Here is a 19462-nt window from a genome sequence, read left to right as displayed (position 1 = left end):
TTTTTTTAAGTTTATTTCTTTATTTTGAGAGAAAGAGAGAGCACAAGCAGGGAAGGAACAGAGAGAGAGGGAGAGAGAGAAAATCCCAAGCAGGCTCTACACTGAAGTGCAGAGCCTGATGTGGGGCTTGAACTCACAAACTGAGATCATGACCTGAGACGAAATCGACACTTGGATTCTTAACCGACTGAGCCATCCAGGTGCCCCTGGATTGGGTGTTCTAGGCCACCCCTTCACTCTGGGCTCAGCATGTGCTTTGCCTTGGACAATGGCATGTTAGCAAATGTGACCCCCCACGTGGAGGTTTGAACAAGGGCCTGCAGACTTTTCTCTTTGCTCTCATCTCCTCTGTGATTGCTGTGACAAGGTGCCGGCCAGCCTCCTTTAAGATGTGGCATGTGAAACAGAGCCGAGTTGTTCCAGACATCCCAGCTTGAGGCCGTCCTACGTCAGCCAATAGCCCGCCACCCCCAGACTCCATAGTAAGCCCATCTGAGGCCAGAACTGCTCTGGCTGAACCCAGCCTGAATCAACAACACACGCACTCTTATGCAAAATAAATGCTTATTAGTTTAAGCTACTGGGAAGTTTGTTATACACCATTATTGTGGATAATTAACAAAAGGTGGTTCTGTCAACATTTAGTTTTTTGGTTACCTTGATGAAGTAACCCTTCCTGGACTCATTCATTTTGCTTAATTGATAGTCAGAGCAGGCAAGTAGGAACCTTCACACATTTGAACCTCAGTCACTTGAAAGTGCAGGAATGGAAGGCAGAGATCATTTTGCCCCTTCTCAACTGCAGCTTTAGTCCTGGGTTTGAGGGACGGTGGGTGTCAAGTCAGGTGGTGAGGAACTTCCCGGTGGCTTGGTAGTGGAAGTTGCCTCTTTCTGCTGTAAGCTCTCTCATCAGCCCAGGGGTGAGTAGACCTTGAACATGGTTATTCTTCCTCTGTATTTCATGTCCTCTATTCTTCACTGACTGCTCAGATACCTCTTCACTTCATGTGGACAGAAAACCACCGGAAAGCATTTGGAATGTGCCCATCATGTCTTTCTAGTTGCTAAATAATTATTCCAGCTCGCTCAGCAGAATATGGGGAACCGAGAACCACATACCTTTCGAGATTTGGGGCTTTAAGAAAGATGTTTAGTTCCGTCTCAGTGTTTCTACAATGTAATATGGAACACGGTACAAATGCATTTCTGTAAGTGGATTCTTATTTAATGATTATAATAATGCCTATTTTATGTTTTTCTATATCAGCACCATAAGGCTCCCTGCACTCATCCGAGTTAAAGTCATCAGGGAGAAAGGAAATGCAAAAAGCAAAAGCTTACAACAAGCCTGAGAAATATTGTTTAGGTGAATCCGCTCAGAAATCATCTTATTTCACAAGACTTTGGAAAGCATCGCCACCACCTGCTGCACCCGGGCCATGTTGCAGCTGGAAGTTTTGAGGTGACTCACCTGAAAACAGAGCTAACAGAGCACGGAATGAGACGGCTCATCAAAGTGACAGATGTGATGCTTGTGACTTTACCAAGAGAGAGGCTGCACGCGGGGTTCTCTCTACCTCTCTGTCACTGCTTATCTGTCTTCAGGGCTGGCACCACTTGGAGAATTCTGGAATTTCTAGCTCATTAGGTGGTTTAAAAATATTTGTGTTGTGACTTTCGGATAACAATGGCTGTGATCATTTGTATGCTAAGCCATTTCCATCCGGATTCCCTTTAGAATAACTGAAAAACTAGAAAAAAATCAGGAATTCGTTGTCACCACTGGAACTTATAAAAAGGGCGTGCTAAAAAGCTGGGGACATTTCTTTCATATGCAATGCAGATTTTTCCAAAGTGAAGCAAGGCAAGGAGGATTCAGGGTGGACGGATCCTTTCAGACATGTTCCACCGGTGGCCACTGTGGAGGGTGAGCCTTACAGACCACGGTGGACCTGAAGGAAAGCCCGGGAAGTCTGTGGGATGCCTGTTCCTGGATGTGAATTCGCAGCAGATGAAAGCACAAGAGGAGGGAGACTTTAGAGTTCATGCAAGATTCATGCCAAGCAGAAAGCTGCGGGTGAGGTGAGATTTCTTCTAGACACATTCAGCTTTCTATTTGATGTGGCAAACAGCAACCCCGGGCAAGTAGATTGGGCAAGATTTTCCATGAGCCTGGCATTATGGGTAAGCCAAAGCGAAGACAAGTCCAGAAGCTGACCCATAGCAAAGTGGATCACCAGAAAGACTTTTCTTCTCTACTTCCCCAGCCTCCGAAACAGTCAGCCACACATGTAACTTATAGAAAGTAACTTTGCTGCCTAACATCTACAAAGAAAATTTTAAGAAAAATAGAAAAGTCAGCGAGGGCAATCCAAAGAGGATAAACCATCTTCATTAACTACGGACGCACCACAACAGAGCTACTCCCGGTGGTACCAAATCAAGTGCTCTGAGGCCCGAAAGGAAGAGGCACACATTTTATTTCTAAAAAAAATCAATTTCTATAGGAAGGAGAATACATTCAGAATAAGCTTTGTGCTTTCAGTAAAACTCTAGAAAATATAGAAGAAAAGGATGTGGTGATAAAAACAAGAGACTGAGGTTTAAGAGGGAGCCAGCTGGCAGACAGAGACACAACAGGAACGGACGAAGTAGGGAGCTAAGACAGGGAACTAACTCACGTGTAATAGCCGATTTAAAGTCTGCAAAATAAGTCAGACCAGGAAAGACAAACATCATTTGATTTCACTTAAATGTGGAATCTAAAAAAAAAAAAACAGAAGAAATGAATAAACAAACCAAAAGCAGAATCGGACCTATAAATACAGAGAACAAACTGATGGTCGCCAGAGGGAAGGGGGTGTAGGGTTGGGCAAAATGGGTGAAGGGGAGCTGGAGGTACGGACTTCTAGTTGTGGAATGAGTAAGTCATGGGCATAAAAGGCACAGCATGGGGGAATACAGTCAGTGATATTGTAATAGCGTTGCGGGTGACAGATGGTAGCTACACTTGTGGTGAGCACAGCATAAGGTGTAAGCTGTCGAATCCCTACGCTGTACACCTGAAACAATGCAACATTGTGTGTCCGCTATACTCACAGAAAAATATTTTAAAAATCTGCAGGAGAAGGACTAAAATTTGCATTAGAAGGATTAAAATAGAAAAGCTTTTTCCGTGATGCAAGGAATCATTATGGGAAGGACAAGTTTGAAAAGCTTTTCCAGAATTCAGATGAGGAGGCTAAAGGGATGACATTGAGGAGGGAGATGTACTAGATGGACCACGGTCTTTTGAATGTCCTCACCTTCAGAGTCTTCCTTGAAACGTGGACGGCAGGAAGAAATGAATCAAGACCTTCAGAATTTTAAGGAAAAAATGCCTGTCCTGGGAATTTTATGCTTAACTGAGTTTTCATTCACATGAGAATGCAAAGTACATTTTCAGATATAAATTGGCTTAAAAAAAGGTATACCACTAATAACACACTCACTTTAAGCCATTAGAGAGTTTTAAGAGATAGGAAAGAAAGACAAACTCAAATTTAGAACGAGACTATTTTTACGAAAAGTGATTAATGGCAAATATTGAAAACATTTGAGGTAGAATGAAATCCAAAGGAATATTGTGATTATAGTGTAAAATCTATTCAATAGGTCATAAATAGTTATTGAAAGGTGATAAAAATGTTTTCAAAATAGTCAGAGGTGAGGATGGGGTATAGGTAGAAATAGAAATGTTTTCAAGTTACAGATAAGAGAATAAGAAGGTATGCATTTTCTGACATTGCTTTTTAAGATTACAGTTATATGTGAGATTATATTTTCATTGTGAGATGAAAATCCTATAGAGAACAGTGCACACAATCAATGTGTGGGAAATGGTGCACAATTATAAAGCGAATACCATTGTAACCACCAGTCAAGAGAAGGAAGAGGTTTATCCCCGCCAATCAGAAACCTGCTTTCTTCTCCCCTCCTACTTCCATTTCTCCCCGCTAACTTCCTCTCGTCTCAAGGGCCCTTGCCTTCAGATAAAATAGCATCACCGCCTAAACCATATGTTTGTTTTTCTTGCCAGCTTTTTAGCTTTATGTAAATAGAATGTATGCGTTATTTTGTGTTTGGTGTTTTTGGTTCAACAATTTGTGTCACCCATGTTGTTGAGCTAGCTCAGTTTGTTTGCTTTAATTACTTTGTAGGATTCTATTGCCTATTCATACAATTTATGAATTGCTTCTAGTGTTGGCGAACTTTTGGCTTATTTGCAGTTCTTGACTTTTATGAGAGGTAAGTCTTTAAATATTTTAAAAAGTGATGGCATAGAGAATCGAAGACAAGATGAATAGTTGAAAAGAATAAGTTGAAACACAATTTATACATCAAAATAATGGTAAAAAGAAAATAGTAAGGGAGCTTGAAATAGGAGCTATAAAATGGAATGACAAAAGTAAATCCAGACACAGGGGATAACTGTAGACATTACCATCTATTTAAAGGTAAATACTAGGATTGGGTCCAAACAATATCTGAGTGAGAGCCTCTGATCATGAGTTCTCATAAAATGAAAACTGCATTATCATGAGATTTCAAAGAACATGTTTGCATTTGCCATGGGCTGCTTTAGATCACCTCCCAAGGATCTCTACCAATATTTCCTTGGGACATTTGTTTGCTCTCTACTGTCATTAGAATTACTCTGGACAACATTGAAACTCCCCAAGTGAAGTATTATTCACTGCTGCAGAAACCCTCATTCAGAACTTTGCAGTCTAACATTTAGGAGGATCGCTCTTACCCGTATCCCATTGTGACGAGTGACAACCTAATGAACTGCTCTTGGCCGTAGCTATGAAGAATATCAAGAGACCTAATACTCTTTAAGTATAGCTTATATGGAATTCGAGGATTTGTGTTGGAATCTTGAGTCCCATTCATGCTCTAAGTGTACGGAACTGTAACTATTAAGTATTCCAAGTCCTTTGGGCTCTATATTTCATTAATTGCATGCTATATCCATTTGGCTAAAGAGTTATATGTGATTAAGAATCTACTACAATTTTAAATAAATCAAAATTTTTATTTGGGAGAAGTAAGACCCCTACAATGCCTTGAGTTAAATAAGAGAGGAAGGGGATCAGAGAACATTATTTTTTGGTTATCTAAGTGACCCAGGTATTACTTTATTTAACCTTCACACAAACTCTACATGGCAGGTCCTATTATCATTTCCATTCACAGATAAGGAAAGAAGCTTTGGGAGCTTAATGTTTTACTCAAAGTCACATAGCTAGTTAAGTCAGACAGTCTAGTTTTCGTATGTAATCTTCACAGGAAACCATGAGATAATTGAGACAAACAATGGTTTTGGTTTGTTTCATCTAAATTACAGAAATTACCTGGCTGTTTGGGTTTTCTGTAATGGAAATCTGGCAAAACTGTTGAAAACCTGGAATTTTTTGCATTTTTCCAGAAGTCCCTTAGTCATCCTGAATCTTAATGGCTACTTTTGCTTTAAGTTTTAATTTAATTTTTAAAAGTTTTAAAAAACTTATTTGTTTTTGAGAGAGAGAGAGACAGACAGACAGACAGACAATGAGCAGGGAAGCAGGCTCCAGGGACTCTGAGCTGTCAGCACAGAGCCCGACATGGGGCTTAGACCCACAAACCATGAGATCATGACCTGAGCTAAAGTTGGACGCTTAACTGACTCAGCCACCCAGGCGCCCTAAGTTCTTTTTTTAGAAGATCATTGTGGTGGTTGCTTTTAAACATTTTTCCTTTCTTTCTTTTTTTTTTTTTTGTTCTTTATCATTGCTAACTTCTGGTCCCATTCTGTCTATTACACCCAAGACACTGACGTTCACCAGTAGATCACTGTAGTGAAGGCGCTCTCTTAATTGAAAGAGGGTGAATGTTAATCATTTGAATTATTATTATGATATTTTCAGTGCCAAGAGTGCCCAGGAGGCTTTTTAAAATGGAAATCCACCAAATGATAGTAGGAAAAAATTTACTTCTTCCCTGTGCAGTTATAATTTGAAGGTGAAAATAAGTAGAATACAACTAAATGGAAATATTGGTTGGTATTAAACATTGTAACTTTACAAGCTATAAATAATGAATTTCCCCACAGCCTCCTCCTAAGCTGTTTGTAGGAAATTTAAAGCACAGCGTAGATACTTTACCATCACTTTATATGGTTTAGAATTTAGTGTTTTAGATATAAGATTCTCTAGTATAAGAACAAACCCAATAAGATTAACTCTTAATTTAGTTACCCCTACGCCATGAAACTCACTGCTGCAACTTTAGGAAGTGTAAAGTCAACATCAGATTTGGGCAGGTTGCTGCAGACCAGGAAGATTTCTCATCTATAATTCTCATAGTCTTATGCCACTGGCTCATTGGAAAGTGGAAAACTTTCTTATTGCCAGATCCCAGAGCCAAGACTTGACTTTAAGTCCCCCTCAGTTTTGCCTCTCCTTGAATTTGTCTGTGACTGGCATTTCCGATCCCTGGAAAAAACCACCACTGTGAATCAGCATCTGCCCACCTCAGTTTTGCAAATTCTCTGGATCATCATGCTCTGTGCATATCTTTTGGAGGCTTAGGATATTCATCTCTCTTTGCTTGTAAATAATTGGGATGAAAATTGTTTGTAATGCTCAATCACAGCTTGCTTTCTTATAGTGCCTTTTATGTATGAATCATAAAGCCTTTTATAAACCATAACTCAGTCCTTGTAGCTCCCCGGGGAAGCAGGTCCCATTAACACTGTTTTACAGATGGTCATGAAAAGGCCCTGGGAGTTTCAATGAGCAGCCTGAGGTCAGGCAGTGAGTCAGTGGGAAAGTCGGGGGACAGACTTGGGGAACTCTTGACATGCGCCTTGAACTTGGCGCCTTAAGAAGGGTGAAGAATTAATAAATGAACAAGATAAATGGACATTCACTTGCAGCCCTGTTCTGTAATAAGCAGTTGTTGTTCTGATGAATCATTCAGATCGTGTCTTAGTTTAAAGGAATCTGAAATCACAGAATATTTCTCCTGGCAGCCCACCACACCATACGATTGTTCTGGTAAACTGATCTTTTGACTTCAACATTCACGTTTATAAGTGTATAAATGGGAAGTCACAGGATTACCAGTAGGGTGATATTGGGTGGTTTATGATACGCGATGTGTAGATAAGTAAAGAGGATGATCTTTAAAATATGCAACAGTAGAAAAATGCAGTGGCAGGGGGGACAGAAAAAATAATTTCAAGTGACATAGTATATTTAGATATGCGGCAATGAACAAGTGAAAACCCGGAAGTTACTTAAAAAACTTTTTCTTAATGTTTGTTTTTGAGAGAGACAGAGAGACCGAACGTGAGTGGGGGAGTGGCAGACAGAGGGAGACACACAATCTGAAATAGCTCCAGACTCTGAGCTGTTAGCACAGAGCCCAAGGAGGGGCTTAAACTCATGGACCGTGAGATCATGACCTGAGCCGAAGTGGAATACTGACTGAGCCACCCAGGCGCCACAGGAAGCTAATTTTTATAGAGGTCATTCGGTCAGTCCAACCTCTGCTACAGTTAAACCATTCTACTTAAAAGAGAATTCTATTTGCTGAACGCACTTGGAGAAGGAGGACTTCACTTGATAATGTTAGAAAATGGTCTGTTCGTGAAATGTGCCTATCTGTTGCAGATAAAATAATTTGGTCATTGAGGGACGTACATCAGCTTATCTAGATTGGGCTTGTTGTTTTCACTTTGGGTAGAGTCCTCAGAAGGCCAGGGTCTACTCCTCAACTTTGCACCCTGAGCTTTTTGGTTTTGTTAGTTTACTCAGGGTTAGCAGGCCCTGGAAGACTGAGTCAAGTCAGCCAAACTTCAAAGAGACTGATGTATAAACTACAGTGGACATGTAATTCTCATTGACTTCAGAGTAGCTTATTTGTGCTGGATACTTGGTGCATTTTATTTCTAATAGGCTAGGCCAATTGGAAAACCAAATTAATGTCAGAATTCTATTTCAAGAGTCCAGTTCGAGAGTTGCGTGATCTGAATGACATGGTTATTATGTCTGAAAAAGATATATTAGCCTAGTGGACAACAAGAACCTTTGTTTGGCTCTCAGATGCCCTGCAGGCCTCTACCCTTCTACAGAGATTACATTACCCTTGACATGTTTGCATTAGCTGAACTGCAGTTTCTCTAATGATAATTATCACTTTGCCTGGGTGTTGAGATGTAGATGACCATTTAGCCCAGAAAAAAACCTACTTAGAAGGCTTCAAAAGTTGATTAATTCTGAGGATGTCCAGACATTTCATTCATTTTATCTCTTTCGTTTTCTATGGATTCTGATTAACTTTGAATTCCATGCCCATCTTCTGAATTATAGCTCCACATTCTGGGGCAGCACCAAATTGGGGACTACTGTTATTCTTAAATCATATGTAGTACATAATTTGTCCCTCATGTTGAAAATTAATAGTTCCTTTTAGCTCTTCCTAGTTATTTTTTAGGTTTTTTTTTCTCTTGTGCCTATTTATCCTCTAACACATTAGCTATTTTGATACCTGTTTTGGAATAATATCTAAATATGAAAACTGCAGAGTGAAAAGTTGTTTTTGCTGTGGAGCCCCCAGTGGGTTTCCAAGCAAAGAAAGAAAAGTTGATGTCTGTGTTAATATCAATAGGGAGAAAGGATGCTGAAGTCAAGGGGATGACAGGAAAGATGAAATAGGCTATTTTCCTATAGGGTCATTTTTAATCAACCTTTAGTTCTTCTGTTACTTAGCAAAAACAATTGCTGGCTTCAGGTTCACTCCATAGTTCAGTACCAGAGATAACTGTGGTCAGAAAAGCAAGGACTGAACTATATTCTATGATTAGTTTAAGAAGACTGAGCCTTGACCTTGAGCTTTGATCTTGACTGTGACTGAGTTGCATGTGGAGAAAGACACATTATCTTTTTTTTTTTTAATAGTTTATTTATTGAGAGATAGAGCGAGAGTGTGTGAGTGGGGCAGGGTAGACATAGAGGGAGAGAGAGAGAATCTCTGCATTGTTAGTGCAGAGCCTGACTCGGGGCTCCAACTTATGAACCGCAAGATCATGACCCAAGCCGAAATCAAGAGTTGAATGCTTAACTGATTGAGCCACCCAGACATCCCAAGACACATTATCTTAGAACATGAAAGATATTTGGATTATTTCACCCTTGCCTTATATAATGGAAATTCAGTAACAGTAAGAGGCATCCCGAGGACACCAACTCTTAGAATGTAAAATTGAGACAGAGAATGGAAAGCAGTCTGCTAGCTGGGAACAATTCACTCTTTCCGGCATTCCAACTGGTATTGGACGTCCTTCCAGTATGAATTCTACCTTCATAACTTTTAGTCCACGACAAATTGCAAAATAATTTCATCTGAAATATAACACTGCATGGTCTTCAAAGAGCTGACCTGGATTCGTAGAGTTCCCACGCTCCGGCGTATCTCATTACTTCATCTGATGTAGGGGGCCCCAAAGACACATTTTTCATAGATTCTGGAATTTCATAGCGTTTTGTGAGAAATAAAAGCAGAAGAAACGATTGCTCCTGAGGGGCTGAAGCTACTTGAAGCACTGAGAATTGCCTTTAGCCAGACTGTCTGCCTTTGGAGCTTATATACCTGCAGCTAAGTGGTATTATCCCAGGTCAAAGGCTTGTCAAATTGGAGAGTCAGAGAGAGCTGTTGACTGATTGTATTGGTACTAATTCTTATGGGACTCACCTTCACAGGGGATTCATAGTGGTAATGAGCCATCTGTTCTCTTTGAACATTCTAATAATAAATAACATGAAATTCAGATTTCCTGAGAGGTAACAGTCCATCACAGTGATTTCTTGTTTTGTGTCCTGGCAACTTAGGGAATGCAGGAATTTTAATTTCATGGCCAAAATGGTGTTTTCAGTCCCATCTACTCAGCCAGAATTTTGCTCCTTCGCCAACAAGTTAGAGTCTATATTACCTTCTCCCCCCTTCCCTCCACATGGGCCTTTGTGATTCCTTGTGACGGAGCGTGTGGAGAAAGTGATGCGGCCTGACTGTGGAGCCCAGGTCGGAAGAAACGCTAAAGTTTCAGCCTAACTCTCTCTTCGGGGATTCTCACTCTCGGAACTGGCCGCCATGTTGGAGAAGTCCTGGCCACCTGAAGAGGCCACATGTGGGTATTCCCGCTGCCAGCGAGCATCTAGTAGCACTGAGTGAATGAATGGGACTTCAGACAATCACAGCCCCCAGATGCCCTATCTCCTCCATGCATGTGCAGCAGAAGCGACCTAGTCTTTTTTCACTTTGTCCAAAGTCCTGGGCCACAGAACCCAAGGGCAAAGTAAAGGCTGTTTTAGCCACTAAGTTTTGGGGTAATCTGTCACAAAGTAATTGATAAGCAGAAGAGGGAGAGGGCTTTTGGAATAATATATGCATGTGTGAATGGGTCATGTTAAGTGGTCACATTTTCTGAATATAGAATGAGTTGAACTTTAAAAAAAATTTATGAAACCACTTAAAATATTTATTATTTAGGTATCTATTAACCATCTTAGTACACCATTAAACCATTTAAACACTTTTTAAACCACCACCATGATTTTTATCCTGACACTAATGCTATATTTCTATGCCAAGCTCATAATTATTCAATTAATACTTTTATTTATTGTAACTCACTTTTTAAATAAAAAAGCTTGCTTAAGTCTCTACCTATGTAATGACAGCCATAAACTTACAGCTTGGGTAGTCCAGCCATATTTATTAAAACATTTAAAACTAAATATGTGACAATTAAAAGTAAAAATACATTCATTTATCACCTAAAATGATCTCGCATTCCACAGTTAGCACACATCTCACTTGGAAAAATGGGTCCTATATTCTGGAAAACAACTGTATGTCAAACTGATAGTAATAATGCCTTCCTGAGTGGTTCAGTCAGTTAAGCATCTGACTCTTGGTTTCGGCTCAGGTCACGATCTCACCGTTGGTGAGTTCGAGCCCCACGTCTAGCTCTGAGCTCACAGTGGAATCTGCTTGGGATTCTTTCTCTCTCTGTCCCTCTCTTGCTCTCTCTCTCTCATAAATAAACTTAAAAAAATGTCTTTAAAAAAAAAAAAACAATGCCTTCCACATCTGTAGGGCTTGGGTTACCATTTCTTAAAGACCAGTCTATGCCAAGAAAACAGTAAAGTGTGATTGACATTTTTTGGAGGAAATTTTTATAGTCTGCATGCAATCCCACTGTGCTTAAGGATTCTTATTATTTGGTATTTATAGAAACTGCTATAAAAATCCAAATATGACTTGTTTGATGCTCAGTTTGTGTGCAAGATTTTTCCTAGAATTGTAGGGACAGAGACATGTCTATACCTTCAGGGGTTCTGAGCTGGGGCTCAAGACTGGCTTCTTTTTTTCTTTCTCTTTTCTTTTCTTTTCTTTTCTTTTCTTTTCTTTTCTTTTCTTTTCTTTTCTTTTCTTTTCTTTTCTTTTCTTTTCTTTTCCTTTCCTTTCCTTTCCTTTCCTTTCCTTTCCTTTCCTTTCCTTTCCTTTTCTTTTCTTTTCTTTTCTTTTCATATAATTCTTTCAAATGGAAAGTGTTTGAAACTCTGTGTCTTAGTCTGAGTTACCCCAAAAGCAGAGCTGGAGACAGTTCGTTTGGGAATTTTATTCCAGGGAATGTGGCCCAGAGGAGGGGAAGCCACCCCAAGAAAGTATTGTCAAGTGGGCCACCATGGTGAACAGTGCATGCACAATGCTGTGGGGCTTTTCAGAGTAATTTTGCACCTGTCTACCTGTGGGACAGAAGATGGAGGCACTTGCCCACTGGTTTACATTTCCCACTGGTCAAGCATGGGCCCACTTCTGGGACCGTACATGTCTGCAGAGTAAATTAACATAGGCTTCCTTCCCTTGCCATGGCATCAGAGATGGCCCGGGAACAAGAAGCAGGAGGAGGTGAGTGGCCCCAAAGTGAATAAGCCGTGTGTGGGTGCACCACCATTGGGCTGGCTTCAGCCTGTGCAGAGGGGGTATGGTAAGAAACGGAACGCTGTAATTTTGAACTAGTGCACATGAGTTACACTTGATACTTGAGTTACTCTGATACACTTGACAAAGGTACCCCCTCTCTGGGATTTAATTGCTCATCAGTCAGAGGACACAATTGGATTAGAGGATTTGAGACACGGTTCTGATAGTCTAATTACTAGCCAGAGTTCATGCTGACCTAACGCTATGCACCTAATCCCCTGAACAGCCGGATGAGACCAGGGAGGGAAGGTTGTGTTGAAAGCACAGAAGCCCAGGTGTTGGGGAGGGTCATCACTGAGGGATTCAGGAGGTTGACTTGGGCACTCAGAGGCTCCTCACCCCTCCCCTGTCCTTTGATGTGGGCTCCATCGCCCTTTCCCACTCCCAGAGCCTGCTTCAAGGACAGAGTCTTGAGATAATGATACAGTATTGAGAACACTTACACAACGGATGTGACTGAACCCGGGTAAGGCCTCTTTATCACCTTTTAAGATTTGGCAGGTGGGTTCAGGGATCCCTTGGTCTTTGGGGCCAACTAAGACAAGCCTGGTATAGAAGTTCCCTCTGCTCATTAGAACTTGTCACCTCCCAGCCTAGAGTGGCCTGCCTCTTTCTCTGGTCCGCATCCGGGGGGCCAACTTGGGAAGCTCTGTGAGAGCTGCCAACCGAAAACAGGTCAGCTGGGTGATGCTAAGACCACACCTACCTTATACTTCTGCCTCCGACATAGCTCCTAGCACCCTCATCCTGAGGGGTACCTCATAGGCCCTGAGTAATTCTGCGTCAGGGAAGGCTAACATGTCTTGAATGACTTGGAGCGTTCTCTCTCAGGCCCTATATATAAACATTACTCACGTCTGATCACAACTGGGTTTACCTCTTATACTTGAAAGACTGGGACTGGCACCATGCCAGCTACAAACGGACTTTCCCACATGACAGTTTCTTATGGCCTCTAACTTGGGATTCTACTCATTTCTGTTTATAGCACCTTGACCTTGATCCCCAGGGAAGGCACTGGTGAAAAATTACATGAGTTTGCAAACAGGCATCAAGAGAAAGAGAATAGTGGTTTAATTTAGGATTTCTCAGCCTTGACACTGTCCTTGGAGGGTTTATTTTTATAGAAATTGTGTAGCTGGCGACGGGTATTTTCAAGTTCTGAAAGCAACAACTATTTTGCTGGATTTTGTTCCTGTCTTTCACCTTCTGCTTTCTGCCCCACAGTTCCCTCCAGCCCCAAAGACTCCAACCTTCTTGTGATTAATGCTTTTTGAAAAGAGTTTGGAAAATAAATTTCAGTTCAGTTTTGTGGTGCAAATCACTCAGCCTTCGGGGGTTTATAATGTCTTGGTTATGAGGATGCTGCAGATTCAACCCAGAGGTCTGTGTGAAGCGGGGGAAAAAAAGGTGGAACAATTCAGCCAAGATGTATTTAATTTTTGAAACAACCATTATGTTCTGTGCTTAAATTTTTGAGTTTCTTTTTTATATTTCTTAAGAGATAATGACTAGCTTCAATTCGAGTGTGTGAGCATCCTGGAAAAATATAGAATGACAAAAACCTCATTTTGTATTCATTCATTTTTCAACAAGTTCACCCTTCTTCCATTTGACGAGACTGAGTGGGTTCTTTGAACTGGCATTGGTCAATGTTATTACCAACTTTGTGATGAATAATATTCTTCTTGCAAATCAAACGTTCAGCCTCCCACACATGCTTAATTCATTTTACTCTCAAAACGCTTGGCCATTTAAGTGATTGCTGTGATTCAGTTTTGAATGAAAGAATCACTCAGTTGCAGGCTGTGATAATTATTGCATAAGGCTTAGATTGTTCTTTACAAACGAGAGCAAATTATCTGGCAGTAACGAAGATAATGGGTAGGAGTGCTTTAATCTTTCTTCATACCTCCCTCACTGCACACCCTGCAGACACGAGAATAATCTTTATAAGGCTTTTTGTGGAGCTGAAGCTTCATGTTACCCATAACTATGTAGTGATAGGTGCTCGCCAGATCACCCTTACATTCCAGTGGAGGGATGCTTTGTTGATTGCATTTAACAAAAATCATAGAATTGTGTGGTGTTTTGTCAAGCTTCACCTGGTTGTCAGTATTTCTTCACTTTTGCTACTTATAGCCCTTTCAAAGGATGCGTCTAAATGCTTACATCTAAAAATAGAATGCACGAGAGTATGAGTAGCTTTCCTCCCTGTAGGTTCCATAGTGTAAGGCACCAGCCTTATCTGTTTTCCAGAAAGCCTGCCTGCCATTGTGCAGATGTTAAATGAAAGCGATCTGTTGGAGTAGATCCCGTAGATTTAATTACTAAGTGAAATAATTGCTTTGGTGTGCTTTGTGGCTACCAGAAGGCAACTTACGAAATATCATTTTAAAGTGATTTCAGATGATTTCAGAGTGTGTGAGTCCTGTTTTCTTCAGAAAGGTCTGGCCACTTAGACCCACATGCTCGACTCACTTCTCTGCAGTTGTTGAACAATTAGTTGTGTGCCATTGCTGCCCTTACAGATCACTGTAATTTCAAATTGTAGCTGCAAGCTATTGATGGCTCTCTGTCTCTTCCTGCCTTGTAGGGACCTTGCATTTCATTCTAATGAAGTAAAAATTGTCAAAGCTATATAAATGAAACGACAGGAAATGCAAGGAAAGCACAGTGCTTGCAACTTACTATTTAAAAGTTTTGTTTATTTTTTTGTTACTGATGAGAGTGGAAGAGAAATGAGGACTACATTCTTTGTACTATCATTAAGGGAACACTGATTGATTGATTCTTTCTAGAACTTTTTGCTGGAAATTTAATGAAGGCATCTCATCGTGTTTAAGTAGACCCAGTGCAGGTTGATAGCTCCTGGCTCTGTCTTGAATCTCAACGTAGTCAGATATGAACTGCATGATCTCAGTGAACCATTCAGCCTGCCTGAACTTTAGCTCCTTCACACGACATGATACCTTACTCCATAGCATTGCTGGAAGCATTTAATATGATGGAGAATGGAAAGCCTCTAATTAATGCCTGGAAGAAGGTCATATGTGCCCCCAAAATGTTCATTTCCTTTTCTCTTGAAGCTGAGGGAAGACATTTTCTAACTCTCTTTTATTTGCTATTTTCAACCTTCAGTGGAAAAGAGAAATCAAGACAGAGTAGTGAGTTATAAAATTCTCTACCATCTCAGTGGCAGTGGGAAGTGCAAACAAACGTCTATGTGACTTTACTACTAACTCTACTTTTTGCTTCTGTCACCTGATTCATTTGCATGATTAAGTACTTTTCCATAGCAGGCAATGAATTCATAGCTGGTAGAAGCCTGTAAACTACTCATCCATTTAAAACAAGCAAGCCAGCCCTGGTGGCCAGGGACTCTGACCTTCAAACACTAACTGGGACGTTCCCCATTGTGAGAAGAGCATAGTTGCAACATTATGGAAAGTAGTCATCTCGTTAATTTCTCCCTCTGCCTGAGAACACGCAAGTCACCAAGGGAGAGGCAGTCTGATCCCTGGGAATTACAATACAGCCCACAGCACAGCATCATCTTGCTTGGGTGTTACTAGCCTCCAATTAGAAACTTGGGGAGTTTCCTAAGCTTCCTTTAATGGAGTGAATGGCGATGAAGGAAGCATTCTGCAAAGGAACTTCCAGTGAGTTCTAACACAAAGCTGTTTGTCTTACGGATGTTTAAAACATAGTCTCTCTGTAGCCCTCAAAGATCTATAAATCCACGATTGTCCCTCTCTCCTACCCCAAGTAAGCCAGCTTACAGAATGAGTCAGATCTTGCAGTTGTTCTGATATAGAAAAATCACTGACCACTTGGGCTGTTAAAGTGACTTATTTTGCTAGAAGTACAAATGGTTGTAAACAGGTGGATGGAGAGGATGGGTCATTTAGGTATACAGAATTGACTAGGGTCGCCTGGGTGGCTTAGTCGGTTAAGAGTCCGACTTTCTCTTAGGTCATGATCTCGCGGTTTGTGGGTTCGAGCCCCGTGTCAGGCTCTGTGCTGACTGCCAGCTCAGAGCCTGGAGCCTATTTCAGTCTGTGACTCCCTCTCTCTCTGACCCTCCCTTGCTCACTCTCTCTCTCTCTCTCCTAGAAATAAATAAAACATAAAAAAAAAATTTAGGTATACAGAATTGACTATCTTGTAGCAAGATGAGATCAAAGGGAATGATATCCTTATACGGTATCCCCAGGAATAAAAAACATAAATAAATATGATCGCACACTGTTTACACATTCACTTGTTACCAAATATTAAGTGCCTGCTTCCTCCCACGTGCTCCTTCCCTTAACTCTGATGTAGACACTTCTTTCAAGAGACTTTTGGCTTGTCCGTGATAAAAGTGCATGCTATCTATAAGCGTTTGTGTGAAAATAAATACCTTTTGAATATATTGAGTGCCTTGGGAGAAAGACACTGTACACTTTTAATTAACATTATGATAATTTAAAAAATTAACTAAGTCTATTCCACTGGCATATTAGTGAGTCGTATGAGTCACTCTTATCCATTGTTATTAGATTAAAAATTTTAGGAGTAAAGCTTATCCGATTTATTTAGAAAGGGACTTGGCTACAAACGCAGTCCCACTTAATTAGCTTGTAATTTGCTTTGCTGCTTGAACATAAAGGGCAAGTCCCATCACCCTCGACCCTTCTTGAATGTGTCTTGCTCCGGTCACTTGATTAATTTTCTGAGCCAGTTCATACTCCAGATATAAGTCCTTGCATCCTGTTTCCTGGCAGATGTTGTCACTGTCATCCTAAAGCATATTCAGGGAGGCCCCTTGTCCCTCGGAAGCCCCGTTAGCTACGGAAGAGTGGCTGATTAAGTTATGCTTAAAACATATTAAGTGCCAACAAAACTGAACAGGGTGTGGGTGTGTCATGAGTCCTGGTCAGGAGGGAGAGAGTGTGTGATGGTAGGCTGGTGGCGTGTTTGGTGTCACCGTCAGATCTACACTCATCGTATCCAAGCAAGATGAATGAGGGACCAAGTGTGGGCTGGGGTGACCGATAGCTTTGAAGCTGTCAAGTAACCATCTGAATCCTGGGACTAAGGACAGTTCAGAAGCCTTGTGATTTAGTTACCAAACTACTAAACTGACTTTATGAGGTTGAAGGCTTCTCAAGGGACAATTAACCTGGGGATTCACAAGCTGTTCTGAGGCATGCTGGCCTGCGCCAAAGAAGCCAAGAAGGCCAGGGCGGGGGCCCCACCCACCAGCAAGGGTATATAAAAGCCCAGGAGCCTGGAGGGACAGTCACAATTCAGAAGCTAGCTGCAGCGAGTTACCCACAGCTCTCCGGGCACCATGTCCTACAACTGTTCCACGAGAAACTGCTTTTCTAGGCCAACTGGAGGCCACTGTGCTGTCCCAGTGGCCCCCGTTGCCACGGCTTCTCCCCAGGATGCTGACTGCCTGAGCGGCATCTACTTGCCCAGTTCCTTCCAGACGGGCTCCTGGCTCCTGGAACACTGTCAGGGGACCACTGGCGAGTCCACTGCGTGCCAGCCCACCTGTTACCAGCCAAATCCTTGCGTCTCCAGCGCCGGACAGGTGACCTGCTCTCGACAGACCACCTGTGTCTCTAATCCTTGCTCAACCACCTACAGCCGGCCAGTCACCTTTGTCTCCAGTGGCTGTCAGCCCCTGGGTGGCATCTCTACTGTGTGCCAGCCGGTGGGCGGGGTCTCCATGGCGTGCCAGCCAGTCTGCGGGGGCTCCAGGACATACCAGCGGTCCTGCATGTCCAGCTGTCGAAGAACTTGCTAAGTGTGTAGGAGCCAGTGAGCGAATCAAGACTCCAGGACCCGCCAGCTGTGTTTCCAGGCTCGTCCAGGAAGCTGCCTGTCCCCGAACAACTCTTCTTGCTGATTCCGCTTCTGACTGCCCGACTGCTTGGTTGCTAGCCCTGAACAGGCTGCCTTTGGCAATCGATGATTTTTTCTGGCCAGCACCAAGCTTATTTTAAGGGTTGATCACTGGTGGCGCATATGCGTCTGGATGTTTCCAGAAACTTTCCTTCCCCTACCCCAGTCTCTGGTGGTTTGGGTGTGTTTTGACCTTGCTGCTGTGTCTTGTGGCTCCTGCTTTTGTGCCTCTGAGGAAGGGAACTTGTCTCGCTCTGTATTCTCTCAATAAACCTGCTTACCTGGCATTGCAAATGTATGTCTCAGGAGAGTTCTTTATTTGCAAGGGTTTTTGCTGTCTGTGAATCATCCTTGCTGATCAGAGTCTGACTTTCTTTTCTGAGCCTAGAGTATGGGTTCAGTCATGGCGTTTCATGAAGGGCAAGGGGATATCTGATATTTCAGTTGGTTACAGAATCTTCAGGCATGTAGGGGTATAGAGTGACGTGTCTTCTATATTCACTCCAGTTTTGTCCGGGTGCACAGACTAATTTCCATGTAGGCCAAAGGAAAGTTATCTGGGAAACCAAGTCGTTTGGGGGAATTATCCAGTGAAGGGAGCAACAGAATCCATCAGAGTCTCGGGGTCTTACTTTATCAGAGAACCACAGTGGAAAACCGCGGAAGGTCCCTCCGTAATCAGACAGGATGGAGAGAGAAGAAGGAAGGGTGGAGAAGTTCGTTTCCAAGGCCTGAGATGCATGGCATCAAAGGGCGGCTCTAGCTTTAGATTTCCCTCACTTGCTGCAGAAGGGTGGTAGATTCCCCCAAAGGCTCTGAGTAAATCATAGCTCCAGGTTTTCTTAAGTCAGGGTAGGAGAGACTTAAAAACAAGCTTCGAAAACACATGGTGGTTTATTTTATCAAGAGCCTTATTTTGTGCTTGGTCTCTGTTAGAACCCAGGTACCAGTTAAACAAGCCGTCTGGACTGGTGGTCCACCTGCTAATTCTTTTTGCTTTTTCTTTTTAAAGTGAGAACTGGCCACTGATTTGTTTGCTTTTGTCCCTTCCCCTGTTAGGTCCAGAAACACGTCTCTATATTCTCTTTTCAGAGTTGCTGAAGGAGACACGGATGAGGAAGATTCTTACAGAAAATGGAGGTGTGGGTACCATGAGGAAAAGAGTGCCTATTCTCATAACAGAGGAGCTTAGTGCTGGGTGCAGAATCTGATTGGCGACCTCCTTTGACAGCAAAATGGTTTTCTTATTTCCCTAATAGTTTTTCAGAGAGGTATAAATGATTTCCAGATAGATGGAATATTTTCAAATTTTTCCCACTGCTGACTCTACTCTGAGAATTAAGAATCCCTCTTATCAAAGACATGTTAGTGTGTACAAGTCATAGTAATATCTCCCTAAGGCAAGACATGGTTTTTATTATATGATATTTCCATAGCCATTGTCTCTAAAATTAAAGCTCTGGATTTTAGACAAGTTCTGGTTTACTCTAAA

The 19462-nt window shown here is 41.9% G+C and overlaps 1 protein-coding gene across 1 annotated transcript; it reads left to right on the top strand.

The window, feature by feature from the left end:
* Positions 1–17410: 17410 nt before the first annotated feature.
* LOC120229318 (keratin-associated protein 11-1) lies at positions 17411–17872 on the top strand. The gene has a single exon (XM_039228256.1). It carries the CDS (start codon positions 17411–17413, stop codon positions 17870–17872), a length of 462 nt encoding a protein of 153 aa, XP_039084187.1.
* The last annotated feature ends 1590 nt before the right edge of the window (positions 17873–19462 follow it).

This window comes from Hyaena hyaena, unplaced genomic scaffold (genome assembly GCF_003009895.1).
Source record: "Hyaena hyaena isolate Hyena2069 unplaced genomic scaffold, ASM300989v1 scaffold_2, whole genome shotgun sequence".
NCBI lineage: Eukaryota > Metazoa > Chordata > Mammalia > Carnivora > Hyaenidae > Hyaena > Hyaena hyaena.
The sequence above is the reverse complement of the archived record's forward strand: the minus strand, read 5'-3'. Positions and strand labels throughout refer to the sequence as shown.